This window comes from Gastrolobium bilobum, unplaced genomic scaffold (assembly GCF_033153095.1).
Source record: "Gastrolobium bilobum isolate Gb01-03AN ecotype WA unplaced genomic scaffold, APGP_CSIRO_Gbil_v1 utg3223, whole genome shotgun sequence".
Lineage (NCBI taxonomy): Eukaryota > Viridiplantae > Streptophyta > Magnoliopsida > Fabales > Fabaceae > Gastrolobium > Gastrolobium bilobum.
The window spans coordinates 3,587-30,000 of record NW_026897393.1 but is presented as its reverse complement, the minus strand read 5'-3'; the positions used below and the strand labels follow the sequence as shown (position 1 = coordinate 30,000).

Here is a 26,414-nt window from a genome sequence, read left to right as displayed (position 1 = left end):
TGTCCACAAATTGATGTCATTTTTTTCAATTCCTTTTCTTTTTACTCTTGCAGTATAAATAGTCATACACAGGTGAAACTCTTATGGATTCCAAATAGAAAAACATTTCATTATAATTCCCAGATCAAAGAGGAACAAAACAACCTTTTTGCATCTTATTTTACTTGGACTAGGATTGTACAGTTGTTCTAATTTGATACTAACCGTCAGATGGTACAGGGACGACTTCTATTTTTTGCTTTATTGTTATGTACATTGGAATATAGACAAATTTAACAACTACACTAGCCAGCCATATGAAACAACCCTAAGATGGACAATCCTGCTAGCGTACATTCTTTGATAAATTACACAATCTCAATTTACACTGTGTAGAGGCGATAACAGCAACGATGGATGCATGGAAATCTCATCTCAGCATGTGCCATACAATGGGAGAGCAGACTTGACATGGTTACAACACAAGCCATGCGTTTAGAAACTAGAAGCAGTGCGCTTCTCCATAATCTTCTTAGCTTTGCTTGAGAAGTTTCTGACCATAACATTGTCAGAGAAAGTCAAAGGAAGATCTTCCTCAACAGTGTCTCTTTGATCATACCAACCAGCAGAACTACTCTCATATTTCAAGTTTGCCCCGCTAGATACAATTGACAAGTTGGGGTCTTCTGGTATATCTCGATACAAGTGTTTCAATATGAAAAGAGCAGTATCATTATCCCGCCAATAGTTTCTGTCCACCAGATAGAAAGATTAATCATGACAGTTATAAAAACAAACATGTGAAATCAATGGCAGTTCAGTCAGAAATCAGTTATTGTGATAATAGAAAAAGCCAACACTGAAGCTTCAAAACATATTTCCCTATCCAATATATTAACCATGCATCCTCCATGTCTTTCTAGCAGCAACGAAGACATGATAATGGCTATATGCTGGAAACCCACGCATATCAAATTTTACTCTCTTTTTTTTTGGTACACTAAGAGTTGAACTTCTACCCAAACGGCCAACCACCAGACCATCTGAGTTAAGTACTCGTCATTAATTCTTCATATATATCAAATTTTGAAAAGTGCATCGAGAATATTCTGTTAGATATGCTTTCTAAATCTAATATAGTCGAGCTGCAAAGGATACGACATTGCATTGTTGGACAACCAGGAAGGAAAGTTTCTTAGTGTCCACAAGAAAATGCAGAGAATAACAAAGCATACTGAAAAAAAGAAGAGGGGCAGGAACAAGCACCAATCCTAACAAATGCAGGGCATAGACTATGCTGAGCAACAATACTGATTCACAAGATCGTAGGACCAAACCATCCCATCCCAGCCACCGCATTGTGTCCGATTCTATAAAGGACTGTGTCTTGCATATGACCCGCTGTGACCCAGCAATTGAGCCATCTCAACCACGCAGTTGGATCCAGGAGTAATAGAGGAATTTATTTGTAACTATATATAACTTTCTTATTTAAAAAAAAAAAAAAATATATATATATATATCTTCTTCTTTTTATATATTATATTAAGTTAATAAAAAAAAAGGAAAACCTAGAGCAGTGATAAAACTGATCCTTTGTGACTGAAAAATTACGGATTTGAATCCTGAAAACAGTCTTTTTGCAATTATGCAAGGATAAGGTTACGTACAAGGATTACCCTCACCATTGGTTTCTATTACAATTATACTTTTCCAAAAAAAATTATGTAATGTAATACGTACATTTTCATTAATAAACTATGTTTCTAAACATATTGTTTATTATTTTAATTTTAAAATTTAAATATATTAATAGGATGGTCCCGTGCACAAGACTCCCAACATTGGGGGGTCTAGGAAGGAACGATGTACCCAGTCTTACTCCCATAAGCAGAGAGATTGTTTCTGTCATTTGAATCCACGACCACAAGGTGACACAAGTATTAATTTTAAAAAATGATCAGTTCGAATGGTGACCTAACAATCCAACCAATAACCTAGTTGCCTCATTGGCTCCTGTTCCAATAACTATGATCTCGATAGTATGACTATGAGAATGTGCAATTTTAAATACACTTACGTATGTGATCCAATGGCTTGCAGATATGGATGTTCAAAGGTCTTATCCTGCATTACGAAGACAAAGTCAAATTAATTACAAAAAAAAGGCCATTATATTGGACAAAAATGCAACTATAGGCGGCCACTAGCTGTAAAGAAACCAGTTATGGATAGTCCCATTTCCTTTAAAACACGTTTCTCCTATATTAATTTTGGCTACAAAAATTTGAATTTTCTATTTATCATAGTTGCATGCATTTTCTGGTTAATACCAAGACCTCTTCGGAAAGAAGCAGGGAAGCACCTTGCAACCAGAATAAGGTGGTGGTAAGGAAAAAAGACTGAAGAATATTTATTTTAGCAATAAAATATCAAAAATACAGATTGAAAAGTGAGATAAACATCACTTCAGACACCTTTGTATCACCAGGTCCCTGCCTGTAGGGTTTGTTCCTGCTGAGGCAAACATGAATTTATTCAACCAAGTGACTGGAGACTCATGACTCGATACAAAATAAGATCAGCCATTAGACTCATTACACTGGCTTCATATTTATGCAGTTTGACTGGTCCCGGAATAGGAAGGCAGCATAGGGTATATCCAAGGATATAATGTTGTCTTCATTTCAAATTGAATTTATACATATATACAATAATATACTTAGTTTTTAGCACCAAAATGTTTATAAACCAGTACGTGTGTACTCATTTTGTACAATACTTCTGAACCAAAGTGCTGGACCAACATGATCAGTAGCAAATTGGAACAACTTCATACCTGAAGCATGTGATCAATTCGTCCGCGTGTGCTTCCTGTCAACCTCTCCATCATAAAAGATCCATATGATGTCTCTTCCTCTTCTTCAGAACTCTCTCCTACAATACAGGTAGGCAAGAAATTGAACAAAAATACAAGGGGACAATTGTCACATATATATTGCAGGATTAATTAAGAAAAAATAAATAATTTAACTACCCAAAGACTATTTGAAGCTGTCAAAACGGAATCAAACACGTAACTTTTTTGGTATTGCTATGTTATTTATAATAAAGGGGGCGAACTGGAACAGTGGTAAAACTGTTCCTTCATGACTGAAAGGTCATGGGTTCGAATCCAGGAAACAGCCTCTTTGCAATTATACAAAGGTAAGGCTGCGTACAAGGATTTCCTCCACCCCACACTCGCTAGTTGGGTTTAACGGAGAGTGATTTTTTTTTTAATGTTATTTATAATACACATTTTACAACCAAAACCATAGATGCATACACATATATTGACATTAGGAACAAAAATTAAATAAAAGATAAAGCAAACAGTAAGATTTAATTTTATGAGTTAGATAAAATGTTATAGCCAGAGCTAATATAAATATAATAATACTGTTAAAAAGTTAAGTGTGGAATTTGGCAAGCATGCCCATTAGGTTTAAAAAAATATAAGTTTGGTACTATTTTCACGGAATAACAAACTATAAACATAAACAAACGTATTACCCACTTTATAATAATAAAATAAAATGTAAAAGAAGAGGAAATTACATATCTAGCACAACAATTGTTGGAAACCATGTAAATGGTGTTTAGGTTCATTGCATACACTAATTAGAATCGTGTAATTATGGTTGGGATAACCATGATATCTGTATTTATTATTTTTTGGCTATATAATCTAGTATTTATTATATAGTTTAGACACACGGATTTCACCAAAAGTCTCTTGTGTCCTCCTTCCTTAACAACACTGTTCAACATATCCAGTTTTTTGTGTCTTACATAATTATTTACCCAAAAAGTCAGTCAATGAAAATTACTGCCTACAAGAGCTACAACCTATTTACCCAGTGCCAGTAGAATTGTTACTGTTTATTTATTTTATTTTTTTTCTCTGGGTTTATGGGAGTCCATCTCCTTAAGGAAAGTAAAATACAGTAAGGCAAGACATCCTCCTCTGAAAAGCAAAACAGGAAAAGCACAATATCAAGTACCTTCACAAGTCTGTGAAAAGAAAAGCCACTTCTAAATAAAATGCAAGTGGAAAAGGCCATACAGATTACAATATCCATTTTCACAGCTACAACATCAGTGTTCTAAAAAGATCAGCATTCTCAAACTCATTATATGAATTTGAAATTCATAAAAAAGACGTTATCAAATGAAAACAAACTTCGAAGCCTAAATTACCTTCTATGTTCTCCATATTTCTTGATTGACAAACTGTGAGTATCTTAACCTGCATAGAAAAGAGAAATAATCATCACCATGCACAAGACTAAAAACTCAAATATCATAAGTGTGTGCGCATTCAGTTCAATCTGGCATACCTAAAATAAATTCTGTGCTTCTCAGTTTCAATTATAAGTTTGCATGTCTGGGAATAATATTATTATTAGAGAAATATGATATAAAACCATTAATGTTGACTTCACCTAACAACTTAAACTTTTGGGTTGAAATGATTTTTGACATTATATCAGAGCCTCTATAACCAAGTGGTCACAAGTTGGATTCTCATCTCTACCCATTCTATTAATAAATAATTAAATATTGTAGAGTTTCTTAACACATATCAGTGGGCCTGTACACTGTCTACCCTTCAATCCCAATGGACTCTTTGTGAGGGGGCTTGTTAGAAAAATATAATACAAAAATATTAATGTGACCTTGATTGAATTGGTTCTTTACAAATATATTGTGTGTTCTCCATATTGAGCTGGGCTAGTTACAACACTTTTACATGTACTACATTTGGCTTATTACTAAGTTTTTATTCATATTAAGAAATATTAATCTGAATGAAAATACCGAGTCCTGAACTCCACTCTAAAGCTAGTAACTTAGTAAGCTATCAAAATTAAGCAACTTAAAATTTAACTTTTAAACTTAACCACCACTACGGTGGCCACAATCAACATCTTCTCCTTAGGTGGTTGTATTATTTTCGTCTAACAACAATTAACATATATCCCTCTTTACTTTCGTTCCTCCTTTAAGATTCCAAAAAGAGTAGCAGATAAGAGAATATAATGAAAGATCTTTGGCCAATTGTAGATGATTGAATTGAAGAGGAGCATTTGATAAGTAGCCAAACCTCTGGTGTAACCAAGAAAAGGGGAAACTAGGCTTAGGTAAGACGTTTAAAGTAATTTTTTTTAGGTAACTGAATTAGAGTGGTTGAGCACAAGCTAGTGGTCAACGCTACCCATGTAAGTCATTAGAATTTCATATCTCAGCTATATACATCTTTTATTCCTTTGATTGACTTCAAGGGACAACACAAATCTCTAATTTTTGTTACCCACTAAAACAAGTTACGAAATCTTGTTCACAACACAAAAAAAGAAAAGGACCAATAATCCCTACCCTTTCATTTTTTCAAGGGTATTATTATAATGAATTTTTCTTTATTCAATCCATGGATATCACAATCTTTAGTCATGTGTATTGGTCATCAAACAACTAACAAAACAAAAAATTATACTACGACTGAACCACTAGTGTTATACTGTTCTATTTATACTGTCCTTCAATATGCATCAAACGTAACTTACATGGATTAGGAAAGATTGCATACTCTAGTTACTTGTCAATCTAATTTTATCAAACCTATGGACAGGCCTGCCAGATGTCAAATAAGACACAACTCATATTTTCAACATCAGCAACACCTTTATCTCAAACTAGTTGGGTCAGCAGTCAATAAATCCAAAAACACAATAAAAGATTGAGGAAAAAAAGGAAAAGAAATAAACAAACAAACAATTATAATAATAATAGTAAATAAAAAATAAGATAAAATAAAATAGCTTGTTCCAAGCGAAGGTAAAGGAGGAGGGCTGGGATCAGGTGTAGCGAGCCGACCGTAAAAGAAAAAAGCTATCCTTATGAGGGAAAAATTAATATGCTCCAGACCCACTACTTATACAGTGGTCCCTTTCCCCTAAATGGAAAATTTTCTTCCATTTCTATCCCTCTTTTTTTGATTCCCCCCCCCCCCTCAATCCCTCCTTTTTTTTCTATTTTGGGGAGGGACTACCATGGTCCAGGCCCACAAAAAAACTTCTCCCTTACGAGCTGAACACAACCCTATTTTCAGTAATCAATGTTTTTTATTTTTTATCGTATTCTGTTATCAATATTTTTCCAATGATTTTCTTTGCATTCTGATTGATTCCTGAGATTTCACCAAATGGGTTCCAGGTCGTCTACCAGAACAATATTGAACACCGTTCTTTTAGTCCTTTCACGCTTCCTTCTTGATCACTATGGACTATGGAGTGAAGGCCTTTATGAAGATTTGTTACTTTTCTGTTCTAAGGTGTAACTGGCTGCACCATAATACTCTTATCTTCAAGGACGCAACTCAATTGTTAATCTTTGTTATGACTAAATTGTTTTATGGCCGGCCTTTGAGTAAAGGAAAAGTCCCAAACAGATTTGCAAAGAGATCAGAGGCATTGATGTTTCTCTTTGTTGCTTCCTTGATTTCTCGTTCTTGCATTGCTAAAGGGGGATATATGTAATTTCTCTCCCTGATAAAATCTTTTCTTTCTTATTAAATAATGATAATAAAAATTAATATGTCTACATATATTCCATGTGAAATTCACAAAAAATATCAAAAGCTAAAGTATAATAATAATAAATTCTAAAAGATATTTTAGAATTATAATTGAAATCCATAGTCTTCTTGCTTCACCTTTAAACTTTTTGTCAGCTTTAACACTTAGTTATTTTTTGTATACAAAAAAGAGGAACTCACACTTGCAGATTTCATATAAGCCTTCATTGCCTGAGTGCGAACTGCTACATCTTCAGTAAATTCCTACACCAAGATTTAGGGGATTATTGGAGACAGATATAACGGTTCAATGCAATCACATAGTACTAGAATCTCTGTTGCCTCACCTGAAATCCAATATGCAACCTTTTTCCTCCTCTGTGATACGGAATCAAAACAGGGCGTTTGCCGATGTACTCTTTGCAGACAAGTGGCTCTATCCTGTAGTGAATTTATAAAATAGCATCTAAAATCTCATACATATTTCTTCCAAAATATCAGACAGAATTTTGAAAAAGAAATGATTAGCAAAGCCATGTTTGAATCAGTATCTATCACTCCACATGCTAACTTATACTGTGTTAAAAAATTATAGTTTAGGGTAGGGGAGCAGAAAAGAGAGAATGACAGCAAAAAAGTAACACTGAATATATTCTTGGAATACAATATGTTAACATACCTTATCCTAAAACTCCTATTTATACTAATAACTGGGTCAAGTGCTAGTGCAACTAGTACAAGCCCAAGTCCATTAACAAAAACACTAAAACATAATAAAATAAGGAAACAGATCAAGAGACATATTCTAAGACCATAAGAATTTAGTAAACATAAAGAACCAGAGCATCAAAACAATCAGGGGAAAACAATACAAATCAACTGGTTGCAAAGGTAAAAGGGGCTGAAATTACGGCAAACCTGTATGCTACTGGATCAAAGGGGTGAAAAATGTTGAACATCTGTCGACAAGCTGGCATCTCTTCCCTTATATTTTCCTGCTCCCAATATTCTTGACCTCTGCCTGGAATGAACAAGAAATAAAATATAGTTATCAACTTTAGATGTGTATTATGATTAAAAACAGGACGTTTTAAGTGACTGGCACTTACATTATAACCTTTTTTTTCTGAAAAACATTATACTTATAAATTCTAGCCTTAATCTAATAAAGTCAAATGAAAATGAATGGAAGTAAAGTTCAAAAGCACACATAGCGAAAGCTGATCATAGCCATAGCCTATTGAAGTATACAATTTTTTTTAAAAACAGAAAAAGAAATTATAGTCAAAAGAAGAGGGGAGAAAGTACACTACTGGGAAGACAAGATATTCACCAGAAAAGAAAAAGTAAAAGGGGAACAAAGAATCAAGGAGAATAAAACATGCAAAAAGGCTATCCAGTTTCACAGATCTTGGTGAATATCAGAAACCGAAACGGAAACTCCTCTGAATAAATCATGAGAAGAACATCATAAAGAAGCTGGCTTAAATTCTACTGAGCGTAAGTACAGATTCATCAGATATTATTCAGCTTTAAGCTAAACATACTTTTGGAACCCGGTCAGTCAAAACCCAGTCCCTATGCATATCTGGCCTAGAAATATCCTTATAAAACCAATATGCATAAAATCAATCATGAGAAGTATGAACCACACTCCAGCCAAACGGAAATAGAAACTCCTCCAAATCAATCATTATAAGAATACGATAAAAAATTGGGCTTAAATTATACTGATTATAAGTACAACTTCATCAGATATTATTCGACTTAAAGCTAAAGATACTTTTGCAAGCTGATCAGTCACAAAAAAATTTACATAAAAGAATTTATGAAGGAAAAAAAAAAGCATAAAACTTGAGAATCAGGAATCTTCCTAAGGTCACAAAGAACTACAGAGGAAAGAAACTTAGAAAAAATAGGCCTTTGAATGCTTGGCCTAGAAATATCCTTATTAAACAATGTGCATAAAAATCATAATGAAGCTAAGAAAACAAGTGTGCTTCATAACAGAAGTAGAGGAAAAAATTTACAGACGAAACATATGAGCTACCTCCAGCCAAATACACCAGAGTCTTGGAAAAGAGCAAAATGCCAAAGATTCACATTGCAAAAAGAGGTTTATGCATCTTTACAAATCACTCGAGTTAATCCTATTAAGACAGCTGTCCAAACAATTGCTTTATCATGGAATTTTGATCTTCCGAAAAGAATTAGTTAATGAATACTGTGGAGAAAGATTAGAAATAAAAATCTGAAATAAGGATTTAAAGATAAAATCTCTTGAAGGATCTAAAGTCAAAGCATGAGCATCCGGGATAAGAGAAAAACAGAAAGTATAAAAAATCCCCAGCAAATAAATTAAACCTGTAAGACAAAATATTGCATGCCATCTCTAATACAGAATTTGCATACTATTGCTAGGGTCTCTAAGTCATACATTGGTGTACAAGTGGTTCATCAAAATGGGGAAATAAAGTGGATAATGTGCTACGTTGTAAAAGGAACATCTTCAAAAAGATCTATCAAGATCAGACGTAAAATTTATAATATCATTAATCATATACATAAGACATGCTAAGAAATTATTACCAATCCCAATTCGGATATTACGAAGTGCAAGAAATACACCAAGAGGGGATCCAACAGCAAAGAATGTATCAACCTGGCATGAATGCAGTATTAGTCATGTGAGCAACAAGATATATACTGTGTCACATTTGCTATGGAAATTATTAATGACCTATCTTTTGTTAGAGATGTGTCTGTTAAAAATACTAAAGGAAACGCGTATATCAATAAAAACATATATAGAGTTGTACATGCCCAAAACAAAGTTCTTATTTGTTTGCAAACCTTGAATTGAAGCTTTGTGTACTTGATATATGGAGCACAACTCCTTGGTGCATCTTGTTTAGAAGGTAGCTTTTTAGATAGCTGCCGTACTGCCACAAGCATGTAAACATCCTTATTTGCTTTGATTTATAAATTAACAATCAAAATGAATATAGAAAACATCTTAAACTTTAAAACGACAAAAAAAAAAAAAACTAGTAACAACCAGAATGCAACTCTTCTTTGGTATGACCATCGCCACAACGTGATTGTTCAGCTAGATTGGCTTTCAATGAATCAATCTAAAAAAATAAACTGTCAGTTACAGGCAACATATAAAGGATTAAAGGCGGTTAATGACAGTAGTAGGGGTAATGTAGTACTACAAGAGGATTTCAGTACTTCCTAAGAGTTCCATGTACACCCTACATATGTAGTATATGTTCACACCAAACCCAATTGATTACTGCTTCCCAGTTACTAAGTCACACAATATGTACATATACCCCTCTGCATTGTGCACCCACATGTGATTAACTTATTGGAAGCAGATTAGGGGATAGTTTATGCATTAGCTTTGCTGAATTAGTAAACAGCTTCATGCGTCGGACTTTTATCATGAATTTTTCTTTTCATTGTGTAACCAGTACATGTGGCCATGTGGATCTTGTCATATCATAGGTTGAATCATGTCATGTTTTGTCTGTCAGTGGTATAATTTATGATTCTAAATCAAAGCTTGGTTAACATAAAAAATAATATTCTGTTTTATAAAATAGATATTTTTTTATTTTTTACTTTAATTTGCTTCATCTTTAAGGAAAGGAATAGTGTTAATACTAAGGGTGATTTTGTGTTTTATGGCTTCTCAAAATCCCTCCAACTTTCTTGAAAGGAGAAAACGGTCTAGAAAAATCCATGAAAAACAAAAGATTAAAAAGAAAAGGAAAAGGACAAAACTGGAAACTAACCTCTTCCCTGAGCTTCGAGATAACTTCATCCTTGTTGCTTGTACACTCACATTCTTCATTAGCCAATGGCTCCATTGGTAGCCCAACATTCATGTTCTCACGCTTATCCAATGCACCCATTTTCTCAAAAAGAATGTCACTAGAATCAGAAAGGAACTCAGAAACATCTCCCTCATTACTTGGTTTCAGAGAGTTAGATCCTGCAGTAAATTTGTGTACACTTGATAACACAGGGTTTAATTCTGAAGAAGTCTGTTGCGTACTCTTCTTTTCATCAGAGGGGCTCACCATGCCTAATGTGTCTGCCTCCATTTCTGAAGTCGGTTGCGTACTCTTCTTTACATCAGAGGGGCTCACCATGCCAAATGTGTCATCCTGATCGATTGATGAGTGCTGAAAGTTGTGGTTTTTCTTATCAGGGAGTGATTCCTCATTTTCAGCATGTTCCTTATACATCCAATCCATTGGAAATGGGGATGACAGATTATCTTGATGGCAGAGTATATCATATGAGAGGACACTTCCCAGAGAATGTCCATATAATGAAATCTACACAAAACTCAGCATAGAATGAACCAACATAAATATTGAAAATGCAGAGAGGAAAAATGACGCAAATTTTCTCACTATTAGCATACCTTTCCATCATATCCAGGATTCCTCTTGAGAAACTTCAAATATAGTCGATTCAGTTGGTTGGATACCTAGAAAAGTGTAAATTCACTGGTCAAAACAAAAACTTTTTTTTTAATAGTATAATGTCTAAATTTTCAAAGCAACCCATCCAACTCCTAAGAAAAAGGAAATGAGAATGTCATTTGCATCTGGTTTTTAAAAATTGGATATCTCTGCAGTGTAGTTGTAAGCAATTGTAAAATGCAAAGTAGATTTTTTTTTTTTAGTGCAATTTTTGCAATTGCAAAATAGGTCCAGAAACAAGCATTCACATGCAACGGGTTTCGCAAAAGTCAAACTCTTTTAAGCTCTTAAAATGTCGAGTTCCTATAGGAAATTAAAGCAAGAATCAACATGGTAGTCAAAATCAAGATCCTACCCGGGATCTGAAAGAGAGAGGAACACGTAAATAGTGTGATCATAATACGAATCGTAAGATTGCGTTTAGGGTACAAAGTTATATTCATATACAATAGCATAAAGAAGCTCTTCCTTGGCATTCTTCTCTCAAATTCTTAAAAATGTTATTGATGTGGATTGAGTGCTTACTCCCATTCACTTCAAAATATTTCCAGAGCTCTCAACCTCTTCCTTCCTTTTTTTTTTTCACCAATATCCAATATCCTTTACTTCATCACTAACAGATTTACAAGCTCCAATATCCTTTTATGTTCCTGCCAAATGTTGCTTCAATCAGTAAATCCAGTTTATCATCTCGTGACAATATTTTCATCTAATTTTTCTGGCATCTCTATCAACTGAAATACCATTCTTCTACACCGCATCAGTCCTATTTCCAGAAGCATTCTTGTGAATTTTAGAACCTCCCACTCACAGGGACAGCAGAGGCAGCACTACATCTGCCACCACAACCACTAGCCCCATTTTAAGACATTTTCAATGCAGCAAGAGAGAGAAGGAGAACAGCATAACAATGGATAAGATGCATTCTCAAGAAAGAATAATAGCAATTACATAGTTCTTTGAGCGTCTAAGATACTGTAGTGTAATGCTAGTGACACATAATCAGATGCAAAATATTGAAATACAGATGTTCTTCATATTTTTTATGTGCAATACAGATGTCAAAATTATAGAAGAAAAATAGGAAAAAATTGAAATAACAAGAACTGATAAAAATTTAAAGGAAGATTAAGAAAAACAATGAAAGCAGTACACACAACCACAATACCGAGTCAATTATGTCTTGACAGTAAATTGGGCTCATGTAGTACAACACATCATGAACAGTTGCACTTAGCGTGACACGCAAGCCCCGCACTCCATCCAAAGTTATTTTCTCAACAGCCGTTTCACCGCTCAGCTTCAAACCTTTCCTCCACTAGATAACATGAAATCATCAATTAACTAAAGTCAAATAAAAGAAAGATTATAACTAACATTAGCAAATTCAATAACTGAAGGTACAAGGTTTTGGCAAAAATTGCAGTGCGCTCTTATGCACACATTTGAAGCATTTGTTTGGAGTGAAATGCTCACATTTTTAAAAGGATTTCTCCTTGCACCTAAACATGCAATGAGATTGGATTATGTTAATGGTGTCTCTTTGGTGTTCAACTTATGGCTATTTCAAGGATATTTCTCTGTCTGACAGACAATAGATTGTGCAGCTTGCTACTGGAGAGAACAACATATCATCTTAAAAGAAAACAAATGGAACAAAAATAATTGCCAAGTTCAGACTTGATTCCAATTCTACCAAAAGTAATTCCAGCATTCATTATATATGCTGTCTAAATTACCATAAGTACTTCTCATCTAAACACATGGCATAGCTCCAGGAAACAAAAATCTATCAGCACCACAAATGCTCAAAATTGGGATTTGATGCAAGTTTCTTAGTATTCGGTACAAGCCACGATTCAGGAAACAGGTCTTCGGATCTATGATACAAATCTCAATTTAGTCACTATGGATTAGCACACAATCAGTTTGAATTTTAACCGTGATATCAAAAGAAGGTACGATGTGCCAAAATGAAACATCATAGTGATAAACAGCTTAATTTTGTAGAAAAGGGGGACATTCTAAAAGACATCTAAACAGAGGAGAAACAGAAAGCTGTCATGAACACACATAAACACACAGAGAACAACATATCAGGTACCTGGCATGGGATAAAGAGGACCCTTTGAGTGCCACGTTGGTGTGGAGTAAGGTGCTGCTCTGCAAGACTTGCTGTAATATGCCGAAAATTGCCCACATCATCTACTAAATTAGATTTTTCCAATCTTTGACCAATCCCATGAACCATAAATACCAAGTGCCCAACAGGAACCTACAAACATGCAATCGATATCAAGCAAACCAAGTTAGGGCCGGGGGAAGCTGTACCATATGATCAAGTTCAGTTTCTTTGAAAATGATAAAACAAAAAGAGTTCCAGGTGTCAGCAGAAATGTATGGAGACCTATAGATTAATAAGAACATAAGGAGACTAGTGAGAGACTTAAGTATAATGATGATCATAATCTTGATTTTCTGTAACATACCTGCGAACAGTAATCATCCATCTCCTCCTCCTTCTGCTGCCTTAATTCATCCTATTAAAAGTTATAAGTTAATAACAATAGGATTGATATCTATTTATGTTCTTCCAGAAAGAAGGAACATCTATTTTATTCAACTATTAACTAAAGATCATCTACAATATGAAATCAAATACAAATACAAATACAAATACAAGATGAGAGATATTGGCGACCAAAACAAGTTCAAAATAAAATATTGTAATTACAAGAAAAATAGTAAAATTTGCCCATTCCAATTGTCATCAATTTTGAATATGATACAGTTTTCGATTTTCTATAATAAAATATGTATTAAAGAATAATTGATAAATAAGGGCATGGTTGACACAACTACAAAATATGTATGTCAGCAAAACAACCCCTCATTAATCACAGGAATTGTAGAAAATACAATTACATAGCAAAATTAGGATGTATCATCCACGTCCACCTATGGAAAGATTGAGGAGCTCTAGTAATGGCTGATTATCTATACCTATGGTATACTTTATAGTGTGAAGGGAGAAAAAAGCAGAACACCTGGGTTGGTTTTGGTGAATTTGATGGGGAGTAGCCACGCCTTAGCTTGATTGCATTTCTGGTAAAATTAACAAAACTAGAAAAGCCAGAAGCATCAACATTTAGCCAGGCTTCCCAGCTATCATCTTCTCCTGTGAAAAGGGCATGCAGGCCCTGCATGATCAATACCAATATACAATAATGTACCAGGTATTAACAACCAAAACAATCTCTATCCATCAAACAAAGCAAATAAATTATAATATCTTTTTCTAAATAATCTGCATACTTGGGTGGAGCCTTGCAAATCAACTCGAGCAGCAAAAAGTCCTGATGGTTGAAATGTTCTCCGGTGCCAAACCTATAGAAACCAATCAAAAAAACCTTTTACTTTCTGAAGCAAAGAAGACCACAGATTGAAAACTGGCTATCCTCTTCCCCACTCTAGCTCAAATCCCTGGCCCAAAAAAAGATTTAAAAAGCTACACTACACAGGAGCCAGAGAGAAAATTATCTAAATAACAATAACTAATTTGATGCATTGTTACTTAGCGTCAGTTTTAAGAGAAAACAAAACAAGATAATTTTTTTTATTTAAAAAAAAAAAGATTTTGGGAAGTGATCTAAGGAAGGAAAGGACCTTTGAGAGTGCAATATTTGCTGCTATTTGATGATTTAACTGAGGGATGCTAAAATCTTCAGTGATATGTACTTGCATTACATTGGCATCTTTTTTAAGGGATGAAGGGGTTTTATTAGCATTTTTGTGGTGCTCCAGCCACACCTACATTAGAGGAGTGTCTTTGGTGGATATGCAACGAGACTGACAAGTTCTACTTAGATTAAATGTTTAATTTGGCTGTTATTTTTTTTTTTTTAACTCTCTTTTAGGATCATAAAGTATCCTCTGATCTTATACTATTTTCTCATGAAATTTCTTCTTCTATAAGTAAATAAAATAAAAGGAGGCAAAGAAATAGAGCATCACAATAACTTGGCCATTTGTTAATAGAGAAAGAAATATTGTTAGAGATGAGAAAGAGAATATTTCAAGAGCGGAGGGTAAGAAATCCTCACAAAAGAAACCATGACATACGAAATCAGAACGAACAAGTAAAGCACATCAAGAACAAAGTTTGTCAGCCTCTCTCTATACGCAAACCAAGAAACCCCTATGAAATAGGCATTTACCAAGCAATTTGAAGAAAAAGAGCAAGAGTTTTCATAATTTTATGTCAGAACCACACTTACTGCTAATCATTTTAAAAGTTATAACAATAAGTTCTGCATTGGAAAAAGTAAATTGAACAATTAGACAGACCTGGCTATGATAAGCAATCTCTAGTTGTTCAGCAACATCTTCCCGAAGTGGTAGCCAATCGAGGCCCCCTTTACGAGCAAACCAATGGCCTCTTAGAACACGCCTATTTTCTCCATTCCAATAAACAGGGAAACAATGTCTCTTAATCAAATCTACCTGCATTGATGAGCATTCCCTTAAAAAGAAGTTCTCAATTTATTTCTTTTTTAAAAAAGAAAAGCCATATTCCCTCATTATGAAAATGTGCAAATTTGATATGTGCTTAATGACATTCCAAATATCCTTAGAAGCACAAGTAACAAATAATAAGTTCTGGTGAAAATAAATGCCAAAGCACTTCATCCTCTTCGATGTAGTTGAAATGCATTTAAAAAAAAAAAAAAAAAAAAAAAAAAAAAACCTTGACTTGTGTGGGTAGGGGTGAAAAAAATTCTTATACGTAGTCTTTCCTTTGCATTTTAGCAAAAAGATTATTTCTTAGATTCGAACCTATTAAACAATAATATAAATCATTAAAAAGACCATCACCTAATAGCTTAAGCTTTTGGATTGAATTGGTTCTTTACATGGTATCAGAGTTTCAATGACCATTAGGTCACGAGTTCGATCGTCACCTCCCTCCACTTTCTAGTGGAATTAAATAAACACAAGGTAAATCAAAAATTGGACCTATGCAATATCCACGCTTCAAGCCCAAAGAGCTCTTGCGTGAGAAGGTGTGTTAGAGAATAATATAAACCATAAAAAAGCCATCACCTTAACAGCTTAAGCTTTTGGGTTGAATTGGTTCTTTATAGAATCCATGACTTTCAGTCACAATGTAGCAGCTTTATCATTGCTGGAGCTTGAACCTCATGTCATTGAGATGTATAAGTTAAAAAAAAAAAAAAAAACCTATAACGCTGTTATTTAGGACCCTGCGTCAGATCCAATAACAAGCAAGATATACCAAAAAAAAGACATAAAACATTCACACATAAAAGAAACTTATTGGTTTTGTGGGGAAAAAGGTTGAAATAAACACAAAAATTAGTTTTCCGTTTATCCTTTCCATTTGTTTTTAGTCCAACCTTTTTTTTGGTTCCTCTTTCCAAGAAAGTAAGAATATATGAGAAAGCACCAAGGCTTAGAAGAAAAGTAGAAAATTGAGCTGACAAGTTCAGAACACAAAAAAGTTTCAACCACAAATCAGCCAAAGAGTGTGAGGGATAAAACTTAAAAGAAGTCATTCGTATTATAACACATGAAAAAAATTTGTGCAAGAACAAATCATCAAATTTCCACTTAATGTGCTATGGAAATGCATGAAGCTATGATTATTAAGACTACTAGGAAAAGATGACACAAAAAATAAAACCAAAACCTCGTAGAGTCCACCCTTTACAGGGACACCAACTCTCTCTTCCTCTATTTCATATAGTTCAGTTGACTGAGTATGCCCCAGAAAAGATCCATCACGATGCTTGTCGGTGCTGGAACTTGGTCGTTCTCTTGGGCCTTCACTACATTCTGCATATTCTCTCCACCAACTAGAAAGTAATTCTTCCTCTCTCTAACAATGCAAATACAACAAAAGATTCTCACTATTTAAAGGTAAAGCCAGCCAACCATGATTCAAATCAAAGACAAGTAGAAAAATTTATCCAAGTATACATTTTATAAAAATGACCTGCAAGAAAGATGCTTCAATTGCCAGAGAATCTCTCATGCCAAAACGAAAATAGTCACTCTTGCCCACTATCTCTGTGGAAGGGGCTGAGGCTGCCAACTCTGCAACCAAATACAAGTTCATCACCGCAATTACTAATACTAAAACCCTATTACATGAAGAGAGAGAGAGAGAGGTTTGATTTGTGATTTGTGATTGTGAGTGAATGGAGTTTGAGGTAAGATGTGTGGAAGAAACAGAGAAACATACCATTGGGGGCCAAAGGGATCTTGCAAAAGTACCACCTAACATCACCGCCATCAGAAGGGCTAGCAGTTTGTGCAAGATACTTGTGCCTTGCTTTGGAATGTTCGATCTGGTCCTCCAATCTCGCAATGTTTGAAGGCGTGTTTTTCAGCAAGTCAGGGAGAGTTGCATCCACCTCGCTATGCTGCTCTTCGCCTTCCGCCATCGCCGATTTGAGAATCAATGCTCTTCGCAACGGTTACGTAACTTGGAACGGAAGGTGCCAACTGCCAAGGCCAAAAGGTAAAGCCCAACCTTGCCCACTCTGCCTTCCCAATTATTATATTAAACAAAAATAGCATCCAAATGACAACGATGCTATGCGATGCCATGCGTTGAACGGCAGGTGAATTCAATCGCCACTCACCAATATCATAAATATTTAAAATTACAAATAAGACGAAGGATATATTGACAAAATAGTTTATAAATTTTTAGGGTTCAGTTTTTCTGTAAATAATGTAACTAATTGAGTCCAAAACGACGACACGACATTGTTTTGGGACATAAATAAAAGTACTTTTATAATTATAATTTATTACAGGATTATAATAGTCAGTCTCATTAAGTAAATTTAATTTTTCAAACCAAAACGACATCGTTTATGTCTTATTCATAAGGCTTATAAATTTTTACAAATTATATTACGTCTTATCTATAAAATTTTATGTCTTAGTGGTAAGATATAGTGTAGTTTATAAATAAAAAATTTGTAAATATAACATTGGGAAAAATGTTTCTGCAGTTAATGTAGATAAGTTATCCTCATTTATTCTCAAAACAACATCGTTTTCGTATTGAAATCTTAAAAAATTATAAATATAAAGACTATTATAATTCTAAAATAAATTAAAATTACAAAAACACCATGATTTTCGCCCCAAAACGATGTCGTATTGGGCTTACTGCAGATAACTTATTTGCAATAATGGTAGAACACCGTGATTTTCGCCCCAAAACGACGTCGTATTGGGCTTACTGCAGATAATTTATTTGCAATAACGGTAGACAAAACGAACCCTATAACTAAGGGTATTCATCAATCGATCTAAACCGATTCAAACCGCGGTAACCGAACCGAAAAATCGATAACCGATAACCGAATAAACCGAAAACCGAAAAAAAACCGCAAATTTTAATGGGATTGGATCGATTTTTGGATGGGTTGATAAAAATCGATCCAATCCAAACCGATCCAATATATTAATTTTCCTCTACTTATTTGGGTCTTTTCCTAATCATAGCCTAAAAATTTCTAAACTCAAGACCCATTAACCCATCAACTAAACCCAAGAAAAAATTTAGTTACATCTCATCAACAAAATTTTATCTTTGTAGAGCTTCATATCTCATTGCCCAAACAAAAAAAACTATATTTAGTTTACTAATGCTTTTGTATTTTAATTTTTTTTTTACAAAGTCAATATATACAAAAGTTGTTACTTGCATAATAATCATGAAATAAATTTTAGGATTTTCAAAAAACCGAAAATCGATCCAATCCAATCCAAAAAAAATTGGATCGGATCGGATCGGATTTGAAAAAAAATCCTAACCGAATGGATGATTATATGATCAAACCGAAGGAATTGGATTTGATATTTTTGCTTCCAAAATCGATCCAATCCAAACTGCGAACACCCCTACCTATAACCTTTCCTAATAAGACAGAGTTATATTGAAAAAAATATCTACGAACTTAATTTTTGCCTTTTTTTGTAAGCAATTTTTGCCTTTTTTATTTTGGGTAAGCCAATTTTTGCCTTTTAATTTGCAAATAAAATGGTTTTTTTTCTTAAAGAAATTATATTAATTTTCAACAAATACTTTTATAAATATTCAAAAAATTAAGACAAAATACAGAAAAGAATATAAAATCCCTATTTTCATGGCAACAAGTGTATTTGGTAGTTCACGCTTGACAACTATATAAACAAATAATTATGTAAATAAAATTTTTTAGATTATATGAAGAGGAAGGATATTGTGACAACCAAGTTGTGTTACTACCAAGTGACTACCAATTAATCTCACTGTTAGATCGATTATGTTGATCCAACGGTTATATTTATTTTCATCTTTGTATGGTTATGATTTCCCATATTTAAAGTGAAAGCATTAAATATGAAAAATCATAACCATACAAAGGTGAAAATAAATATAAAGTAGTAAATTTGGGAAATCATGATCATACAAAGATGGAAATAAATATAACCGTTGAATCAACATAATCGATCTAACGGTGAGATTAATTGGTAGTAACACAACTTGGTTGTCACAATATCCTTCCCCTTATAGGATGAATACCAAAAAAAAAAAAAAAATAGATTATAAGAAACCTCTACATTTTTTAGATATGTAACTATTTAATCACTGTGTTAAGATGAATGAATTAAATCAATTTCGTTGGGGGCGTTTGGTACGCGGTATTCTCCAGAATTTCTGAAAAACTGAATTTTTTTAAATTTTTAATTTTCGAATATTTTCGTAAACTGGATATAAAAATCATATTTCTGAAAATCGAGATTCTCGGATAAAAAAAATTCTCCTCTACCACCCCCTCTAAAAGATATCGAATCAATTCTTACTAAAAATTGAACCCCAAGGATAGCTCAGTTAACAACTGAACTTTTAAGGATTTGCTTAGGTGAGGGGTTCAAACCTTGTCTCAAGCAAATTCTTAAAAAATCTCTGAGTACAAGGTGAATAGAGGAGGTTGAATGGGAATACCTTTCAAATTATAAAAAAAAAAAAATTGTTTGAGTTGCACAGCTTGAAGGTAGATGATGCTATTGGTTTCGCATAAAAATATTCCAGCACTCTGATGATCTTGAATCCTTACGCTTCTTTGATTAAGTTCTTGAAAGCTCGGGATCATAATCATGATAAGGAAGAGGTGAATCTTTCCTGGGGAATGCTTTGAGGGCAACAGTAATAATGCTATCAACAAGTCATATATATAACCACCAATGGCAAGATGGTAGGACTTAGGAGGATGATCAAAGCAACCACTTTTTGAAAGGGGAGGAGGGGAGACCAATATTCTTCAGAAAAACTAAATCCTCGTTGACATTTATAACACCATAATAATTGCTTAGGGATATAATAAAAAGCAATGCCAAGATGGAATTGAAACAAAATATCAAACTTCAACTCAAATAAAAAAAAAAGCTATCATTTTGATGCAAACATTATAAATTATATGTGTATACATAAAGTCACAAAATTATTCATATATTATATGTTTGTCCATTTATAACGGATCAAGTTATAAAAAAAATAAAGAATCTTCACCATATATAAAATATAATTCTTACATAAAATATAAAAAAAATATTATATCAAGTATGTTATATGTTAGATTTTAGGGAAAAGTTAAAAAAAAAAAAAAACTTACACCCCATGTTTTTTTTAAATCACTCAATTGCATGTGATTTTTTTCATCCACACTTTTTCTTATCACTATTAAAAAATTAACTAAGTATATCTTCATTAAGTATCTATGATGTATTGAAGGAATAGAATAAGGTCCCCAAATATCAGCACGAATCAATTCAAAAGGTTTTGTACTTTTGATAGAACTAAGAGAATAAGGCAATTTCTTTTGCTTTGAAAGATGACATGTATCACAAGGAATTGTATTTTTACAAGAAATAAAAGGAAAATGTAAGTATATGGCTTTAAGAGCATAATCATATGGATGTCCAAGCCTTAAGTGCCACAGATTTTCTTGGTACGAGGTTGTGTTATTACAAGAACTTGAATTGACAGAATATCTTTGCTTTTCACCATCATGTTGAAGAATGTATAATCTATTCAAATGCTTAGCTGAACCAATCGTCCTCCTTGATGAAATCTGTATAATGGAACATGTTAGATCTTTAAAAATGGCATAACAACAAAGATCTTGTAAAAGTCTCTTTATGGAAATCAGATTAACATGGAAATTTGGAACAAAAAGAACATTTTTCAAGGTTATGGTATCTGATAGATTGATGGTGCCTGAGTGAGAAGCAATTGTTTTCGACCCATCAGGTAATGTAATTGGTATTGATTTGATTTTGTTGATCAAAGAAAATTGAGAGGTTAAATGAGCTATATGGTCAGTAGCTCCAGTGTCCAAGATCCAAAAAATAGGTTTCTCACCTGTGTTTGCAGAATCAACATTATAAACAGATGTTTGAACTATATTGGAGGCATGTGATTGATTGGTTTCTTTTGATCTTTGTAGCAGATTCAACAATTCTAGATGTTGCTCTTTGGTGAAAGTTGCTCCCAAAGTGAATTCAAAATGATCAACTACATCTTTCTTCTTCAATAGCTAAGTTAGCCATATGATTTCTTGTTTGATATCCAGGAGGAAAACCATGTTTCCTATAACATGTTTCCACTGTATGATTTGTCATTTTGCAATGAGTGCAAAATTTTGATGCATTGCCTCAACCTCCTCCATAATTGCTTCTGCCACGACCTCTACTTGCAATTCCACCTTTGCCTCTGCCTTGTTCAATTGCATTAGCAAAGACTTGTTGCTCAGATTGGTTGTTTTATCCATTATCAAGATTCAATCTTCTTTCTTGTTGAATCACTAAAGAAAAATGCTTTATTAACACTTGGTAAAGGTTCAATAAGCATTACCTGTGATCGAACATGTGAAAACTGGTCATTGAGACCTTTCAAGAATATGATTACTCTACTTCTTTCTCTTATTGACTTTACTTGGTTTATAAGACCACAACTGCAAGCTGGTTGACATCTGCATGATGGAATAGGTTCAAGATTATCCATTTCATCCCACAAATTTTTGAGTTGGGTGAAATAATCAGCAACTGAAAGTGCTCCTTGCTGCATTTTGAGAATATCATCTTCAAGATCAAAAAAGACGAAAAACATCTGATTGTGCAAATCTTTCTTTTAAATCATTCCAGACATCAATAACTTTATTAGCCCATAATACTGACTGTGCTATTGATTCTGAAATCGATTTATGAAGCCAAGAAAGAATCTTGGTGTTGCATCTATCCCAAGCGATGAACATGGGATCTTCAAGTTCTGAAATGTTGATTCTGCCTTCAACAAAAGTAAGCTTATTTTTTGATCTAAAAGCCATCCTCATAACTCTAAACCAAGTCTGATAATTCTTGCCATTTAAGGGAGGTGAAACAAGAACCAGAGAAAGGTTCTCATTCGGGTGAAGATAAAAGAGATTGGATGAATTTGTTAAAAAATCATGAAGAGGTGTTGGAATTTGAGGTGCAGGAATTTGATCTGCCATCATAACAGAAAGGTGAACTTCAATGGAATTATCTAAAACTAAAAAAAAAAAACGCTTATGATATTCAGAGCTCTGAATAGAACTCTAATACCATATTAAGAAACTTGACTGATCTCATATTATTGATGAAAGAATGAGAAACTGAAATTATGAAGTACATATCATGAAGTGGTTTTTATACCAATATACAAAAAAGAAAGCCAAATAAAATAAAGGTGGGTAAAAGAAACTAACTGATAACTAACTCATGAACTAACTGATTGTCACTACTGTAATACTTATCACCGTTAAAAAATTAACTAAGTATATATGTTCTACCCTTTTTATAAGAAAAAAATAAAGTGATAAAAAGGTAAGAAAAATAAGACCAAATGAAATGAAAATTTAGAACATTTAATAAAAGACTTAAAAAAATAGTAAAAAATAAATGTGTCAAAATAAAAAAATAGAAGAAACCAACAGTTGGCGCATGTGAGTTGAGCATGTGAGGATGAGAGCATGTGTTTGATTCTCCCAATAAAAAAATGAAAATATCTATGCTAAAGAAAAAAACTAGAAGAAAAAATTAAGATAAAAAATAAAATAAAAATGAAATAGAATTAAAAAAAAGCACAGTTGTGAGTTTTCAATATATTTAGTTTTCTTTTTTCTTTTTTTTCTTTTTTGTCCTTGTCTATTTTATTATTTTTTATTTAGATATATTTGATCTTTTTTTATTTTTTTTATTTTTGGTCTATTTTATTTTGATTTTATTCTCCATTTTTTTAGTCTTGTGTCACTCCATCTACTAAAGATTTTAGTAAAAAAATTTAAAAAAAGAGAAAGAATAAAATAGAGATATAGAAAGGCCAAACATATCTAAATAAAAAGAACAAATAGACTAAGGAAAAAAACAAATATATTAAAAATTCATAACTGTGATTTTCTTCCTTCTTTTTTATTTTTTTTTATTTTTTATTTTATTTCGATATATTTGATTTTTTACTATTTTTTCTTTTAGTCTTTTATTAAATGTTCTAATTTTTCAAAAAATTAAATTTTCTTTTCTTTTTTATCACTTTATTTTCTTCTTCTAAGAATGATAGAATATGTATACTTAGTTAATTTTCTAAAAGTATTAAGGAAGGATGTGGATGAAAAAAACCACAAGGGTTAAGTGATTAAAAAAAATATAGGGGATATAAGTGATTCAAAGCAATACCACAAGGATTTTTTAAACTTTCCCTAGATTTTAACTACAGCATTTGTAATTATTTCTCACCATTTGAGTTCATTTATAAAATATTATATAATTTTTTTTCAAAAAAATAATGTACTTCTTTTCAATTTCTTATATGTTTTTATGTATTTTACTTTAAAATATAAGTTTTTATTTTTTGAATAAAATGATTGAATAAAATTCAATTTTAATTCAAAGCATCAAAACATATTATAAAATCTAGATTTAGATTTTAAATTATTTTATATTTTTAATAACAACTGTTATTTTATTTGTTGTATTTGATTCTTATTTTTATTTTATTTTCTTGTAATTTCACTAGTTCATTAATTACTCTACTATTCCGATTTGAATTTGATCGGATTCATAGAAAAATAAATCTCTCAATATTATTTTCTTCTGAAGATGAAATCTGTTCACTATCTGAAGTGATTGATGTTGGTTTTTTTTTTTTTTTTATAGTGTTGCTTATTCGTAATTTTTTATTGAGAAATAGTAATTATTCGAGGATGAAATCTCTTTACGATCTGAAGTGATTGTTGTTGATTATTTATTTATTTTGGTAGTGTTGTTTATTCTTTATTTTTTTGGAAAAATATTTATTTTTTAAAGGATTGTCATTTTAGTTAAAACTAGTATTTTTTATTTAAAATTTAAATTAAAAAAAGGGAAAACTTCAAAAATTCCCTACAAGTTTCCTCAAAATCACTTAATTCCCTCTTTGAAATTTTTAATCATTTATCCCCCTACTCAAATTTTTTTTATCACTTACCCCCCAATTTGATTTTTCATCCAAAATTTTGTTAACAGAGTTAAATTTTTTAAAAAATACCAAAATTAACCTTAATAGAAAAAAGAAAAACATAATTTCTTCACCAACACAATTTTAGACGAACTAAGAGAATGTTTTTTTTAAGGTAGTCTTCTTAGAATTAGTAATTATTAAAATTATTTCCTACAAATTACATTTCTATTAAACACTGCACTCACAATTGGTGGTGTCGTTGTTCAAATACATGGGCTAAAATAACATTATTCTATATCCTTTAAGAATACAGATACATAGGGAAGTATCATATTTCACTTGCTCTTCAAGATGATTTGTCTTCAATCTTTATCACTCTTCATTAAAAAATATATATATACAATTCAAGAAAAACAGACAAGAGCTTTAAAAAAACTCTTCTTAAGAGCTTTTAGTTTTCAGCTTTTTTCTTTATTATAAAAGGGGAAGGATATAATGACAACCAAGTTATGTTACTACCAAGTGACTACCAATAAAGTATTAAATATGGGGAATCATGACCATACAAAGATGGAAATAAATATAACGGTTGGATCAATATAATCAATTTAACGGTAAGATTGATTGGTAATCACTTGATAGTAACACAACTTGGTTGTCACAATATCCTTCCCCATTATAAAAAAAGAGCTTTTCGTTATAAAAGTTTTTCCCAATACCTATTTGGTCTAACTTACATAGAGGAAGAGAGTTGTAGAGATTCCAAATGAAAGATCATGCTTGAAGAACATGAGTTCACTGGAAGATGGGTTGTAAAATTTCTCATTCTTACAAATAATTGATAATCAATTAAATATAAAATGAGTAAATATCAAACGCTCCATAAAGATAGTATTAGACACAAGTTTTTTTTTAAAAAGCATGAGTTATGTTTTAATTAAATTTTACATAAATAAGTGTCTCTTATCATTTTAACTTTTTCAACTGTCAATTTTGAGACTTGACAAACTATAATTGAATTTTGTCAAAATTGTATCATTACTTATTTTTTTAAAAAGAAACTACTTGTTCAAAAAATTTAGGCAAATTTTCATTTTCGCCCTTATGGTTATGGTGTGTAACTCCTCATATTTCAAATTCATTACTTAAATCTATTGTGATCTTCGTTTGTAGCAGAATTTTGACTTTCTTGCACATATAATTTTCATATTTAAAAGGTACAAAATGCCTTTTTAACATATTGTCATCTTCTTCCCGTAAATGAATTCATTTATGATTTTCCTTCCCCCAAGACCCCAACCCCTCTACTATCCTCCACCTCATATATTCTTAAATTTAAAATAAATGTTGTAATTTGAATATAAGGGGATTGTATTGGATTAGGATTTTAAAAAAAATTGAGATAAAAAATCTTATAGATTTTAAAATATTATTTGGAATTGGAAGAATTTTAAAGACTTTTTTTACAATCAAAATTTCATAATATTGGATTTTAAATAATTTTAATAGAATTTATAAGATTTGAAAGGACAAAATGGATTTATAAGATTTTAAAAAACTATATAAATTTTTGACAAATATTCAAAATTACAAGAGTCAATAAAAAAATCAAAGAAATACAATGATATTAATAAAAAAAACAAAACTTAATATAATTTTCTCAATCAGTGAAATTCATGATAAAATTTTGTTTTGAATTTTTTGCAATTGATATTGTAAACCTTGCAGCTTTTGTTCTACATTATGAGAGTATTCTAACCATATATCATATGCA

At 32.2% G+C, this 26,414-nt stretch overlaps 1 protein-coding gene across 1 annotated transcript; it reads right to left on the bottom strand.

Moving 5' to 3' along the window:
- Positions 1-77: 77 nt before the first annotated feature.
- Positions 78-17,603, bottom strand: LOC133306527 (phospholipase SGR2). The gene is made up of 21 exons (XM_061506856.1): positions 17,366-17,603; positions 17,117-17,217; positions 16,811-16,999; positions 15,448-15,603; positions 14,416-14,487; positions 14,148-14,300; positions 13,590-13,640; positions 13,205-13,375; positions 12,269-12,418; positions 11,040-11,105; positions 10,402-10,950; positions 9,657-9,732; positions 9,452-9,540; positions 9,188-9,260; positions 7,517-7,619; positions 6,946-7,039; positions 6,800-6,862; positions 4,222-4,270; positions 2,819-2,916; positions 2,060-2,106; positions 78-730 (listed from the first exon to the last, which is right to left on the bottom strand). Exons 1-21 carry the CDS (start codon positions 17,565-17,567, stop codon positions 475-477), a joined length of 2,808 nt encoding a protein of 935 aa, XP_061362840.1. The 5' UTR covers positions 17,568-17,603; the 3' UTR covers positions 78-474.
- Positions 17,604-26,414: the final 8,811 nt, after the last annotated feature.